At 31.7% G+C, this 3,814-nt stretch overlaps 1 protein-coding gene across 1 annotated transcript; it reads left to right on the top strand.

Annotated features, from left to right (window-relative positions):
- The first annotated feature begins 250 nt into the window (after positions 1 to 250).
- LOC130891309 (carboxypeptidase A4-like) lies at positions 251 to 3,461 on the top strand. Its single transcript, XM_057795946.1, has 2 exons — positions 251 to 1,000; positions 3,041 to 3,461. Exons 1-2 carry the CDS (start codon positions 289 to 291, stop codon positions 3,409 to 3,411), a joined length of 1,083 nt encoding a protein of 360 aa, XP_057651929.1. The 5' UTR covers positions 251 to 288; the 3' UTR covers positions 3,412 to 3,461.
- The last annotated feature ends 353 nt before the right edge of the window (positions 3,462 to 3,814 follow it).

Below are 3,814 nucleotides of genomic sequence, written 5' to 3'. Positions count from 1 at the left end.
ATTGTCCTTGTTTGGTACCCAATGATTTCTTCTTATTCCCGCAGATCAAAAAGAATATCAATCTGAATGTATCTCTATCACAGTCTTTTTTTGATGGATACGGTTTTCATTGTTGGGATCTTTTGTTCTTCTGAACCGTGAATGATGGAGAAAATTCACAATAATATGATAATATCGGTTTAATAGACAAGTAAGTTGTGTCTCATTCCATATTATCTAATCTCTATCACATTGGTGAAATATACTACAAACTAACGGTGAAATGTCAAAATGTCATATTATTTGTAAATGGGGTCTAAGAAATTTCGTAAGAGCAATTCCAAGAAATATAAAAAGAAGTTTAGAGAAGAAAAAAAATGTGGGAAAAAGAGTTTTAAAGGTAATCAACGGAAAGAGACAAAAAGCCACTATAGTCTAACTAATAAAAAGAAAGTGACAAATTTGAGTTTGCAAAATGAACCAAAATTCACAAGTTATACTGAAATAAAGAACTATTTGAACAATTTAGCCAATAAATACAAATCTAATTTACAATTACAAATTATTGGTGAATCCAAAGAGCAAAGGCCTATTTATTTGATTGTAATTAGTCAAAATGATAGCGAGTTTCCCAAAAATGGAATTTTTATTGAAGCTGGGTCCAATGGAAAAGACTCAATGGCGATTGCCACTGCTCTTTATATGATTAAATATTTGGCTCAAACATGTTCATGTAAGACAGATAGCGGAATCATGGATTACTTCATAATACCTTGTTCCAATCCAGATGCTTATGAAATGAGCAAAAATGGAAACCATCCATATTTGGATTTGAGCACGAATTTTCCATTAAGACTGGGTAATTCGAATATTGACAATATTAGACTAGATAAGTTCTTGGATGCTGCAAAAATTTGGAAAAACAAATACGATTTCCAGTGCCCTGAAAGATTAGCAGTTATTAAAGCAATTACCACTTATCAGTTCGTTATCAAATTGTTTGTTTCTTTACAGGAAGAAGGTAAACATTCAAATAATATTCATTCAAACTTTTGCGTGAGGGAGATTTGCGTAGCTTTTGTTCTTTATTAAGTTAAGAAATCTTTCCATGAGGTAGTTAGGAATTTTAATGGTTGATTAGATTCATTTTGAGTATAAGATTCTTTTTCGATGCAGGATGAGATGCGATGCGATGGATTTGGAATTGGCACGTTTAAACAAAAACATATAATGTAGTGTTACAAATTCTTCCAAGACATGGATCGTGAAACCGGCCCTGTTCAGTCATAATGGAAGTCAAAAATTTGACCGAAGCGGAATTCGTTTGATGTTTGTTCACACAGCGTCAATTGTTTGGTTTCTCTATGATTTCTTGGAATGTCTTTTTACTTATTCGTTTGTTTGTTTAATTTCTGGATTTTTTGAGAAACTTGTTTTAGGTATACAAACTACTTTGTTTATTATTTGAGTTGGTTATGTCTAGTGTGAGTGTTCAAATAACTTATAAATTAATTAGAAGACAGTGTGTAAAAATTTACGCCACCATTGAAACACAGTTTAAATTAGGAAATAAGAAAAACATCACAGTAGAGAGATAGGACCGGGTACTGCAGCTGCATTATTCCCTATTGCTGACTGTTTGGGATTTGACGAAAGGGATCGTCTACTAGGCCAGATACTAGGGAGAATGTTTTTGGCTATGTTGTTGCCCAATTCCATAGTACGAATTACGTTCGAGCCTGCAGGAAGCGGAAATTGTAGTGGTATCATGTAAAAATTGATTGCTCGCAAGTAAAGATCTCTCCAGAAAGTTACTGGACATGTTTGAGTAAACATCTGTCTATATTCGACTATCGATCGGAAGTATATTTTATGCCTATAAAGGATAATAGAGGGGTGGGTTTGTTCGGAATTTTTCCTTATAATATTGATCGGTCTTCGAATTTTAAGTATAGTGGGGAACAAATCTATTGCCCAGTCTAGGTTGCGGGTAAATTGCACTTTCAAATGGGCTATTTCAAAACATTCTTCTAAAGTATCATGCGGAAATATTGGGGAAGAAGTCTTTCACTATGCTTGCTAGGATATTAAAGGACGATGACTTAGACGTTTTGGGTTTCAAGAATCAGACCAATTGCAGACTTTATATATGGTATGCATTATAAAATTAACTCAATATTTCAGTACATTATTAAACAGGGTGTCTTGTTAATAATTGTTAGGAATGTCCATCTTTGTTAGTGTAATAATTTTTATATGAAATTCATCTCATTAATCGAAAAAACTAAATACGAAAGTATTAAGCCACCTTATATAAAGTGAGTAGTTTCTAACGGTAAGTAGCATTATCCTATATCTAAAAAGCAAGCCAGTATGAGGAAGGCATGAACGCAGGTTGCGAACTATAGTTTGAGTCAGTCTACACTCACTACAATGTAACATTCAAAATCGTTAGAGAGCAATTGCTATGTACTACATTAAATGAATTCACCTTTTTGGCTAACAATGACTATTAATGAGAATTAGATTTTCTTGTGGATACGTTCCTTGTAACGATCGATAGTAGCAACGATAATGACTGGCCATGTAAACAAAAACAAAATTAATCGTTTCAAGGAGGCACTTTGAATTATTTTTTCAACATAAAAATTTAGTATTCGACAAATATCAAATATAAAATTGACTTATAAAACAAAGGTTGGGCAATATTTTGAATTATAATTATAGTATAATATTATGAATAATTCAGAGCTCTTCTCCACTGGGTCAAAAATTCGCATATTGACAATGTAACTGACTAATTTCATTTCTCTTTATTAAACTATAATTATTTTACGATTAACCAATTTCAGAGACTCTTGTCTACGTTATAAGTTCTATGGATAATTGATTGATTCCTTCATATGTTTTATTATTTACACATAATTCAAATTTGTAATGCATCTTTCTAAAAGAGATAAATAGACACAAATAAAATAAAAGGGTACAATTTAATCGGTTTCACAAATGCACGATACTTACCCATCTGCAAAGACACACTCAATACATAATTCGTTTTCAGGTAAAAAAATTTTATACCCTTTTGGAGCATCCGAAGACCCTGTTTCAAATATTAATAGCATTCGTGAAGTAGCACTTGCCGGAAATTTCATATGTTATCCAATTGGATCTATCTATCAACTCTGTGGATTGAAATTTGGCACTATTATAGATTTCCTGATGATGTTTCAGAATTGCATAAAATATCCATACATAATCAATATCAACAATAGAGAATGTAAAAGCGATTTGAATGATATTCCTGATCGTGCTAGAGAAATCCTCTGTGGTATACAATTAATGAGTTCGAAAATTTCTGAATTCTATAAAGTAGAGAAAGTTAAACGTGACGAATCCAATGTTACAATTGATATCAAAAAAGAAGAACCTTGATTATAAAAAAATGTTATTATATTGTAATTTACAAAAATTTGTTGTTAAGATGACATGTTTAATTTTGAAATTTATTAGTAAACTTGTACCTGTGATAAAATTTATATTGAACTGTTTATGGCAACCAATATATTCTGAAAACGATAACTTGTTATCAAAACGAGGGCCAGATAGTGTAATTTCTATTGTTGGTAAAATGATAGCATGAAGAGTGTGATCAAAGGAAGGAATGTACAAGATATGATTTCAATACTTTCCATACAGAACAATCAGCAACAAAGCTTTTCACACATTTCATACGTTTCAATAACCCTACTACGAAACCAAAATTACTTTGCACAACAGCCTGTTACTTTTTGTCGAAGTTCTAAACGAAATTTGTTCTCGGGATGTCTTAAAAAAA

The sequence above is a fragment of the Diorhabda carinulata genome, chromosome 3 (assembly GCF_026250575.1).
Source record: "Diorhabda carinulata isolate Delta chromosome 3, icDioCari1.1, whole genome shotgun sequence".
Classification (NCBI taxonomy): domain Eukaryota; kingdom Metazoa; phylum Arthropoda; class Insecta; order Coleoptera; family Chrysomelidae; genus Diorhabda; species Diorhabda carinulata.
The sequence above is the reverse complement of the archived record's forward strand: the minus strand, read 5'-3'. Positions and strand labels throughout refer to the sequence as shown.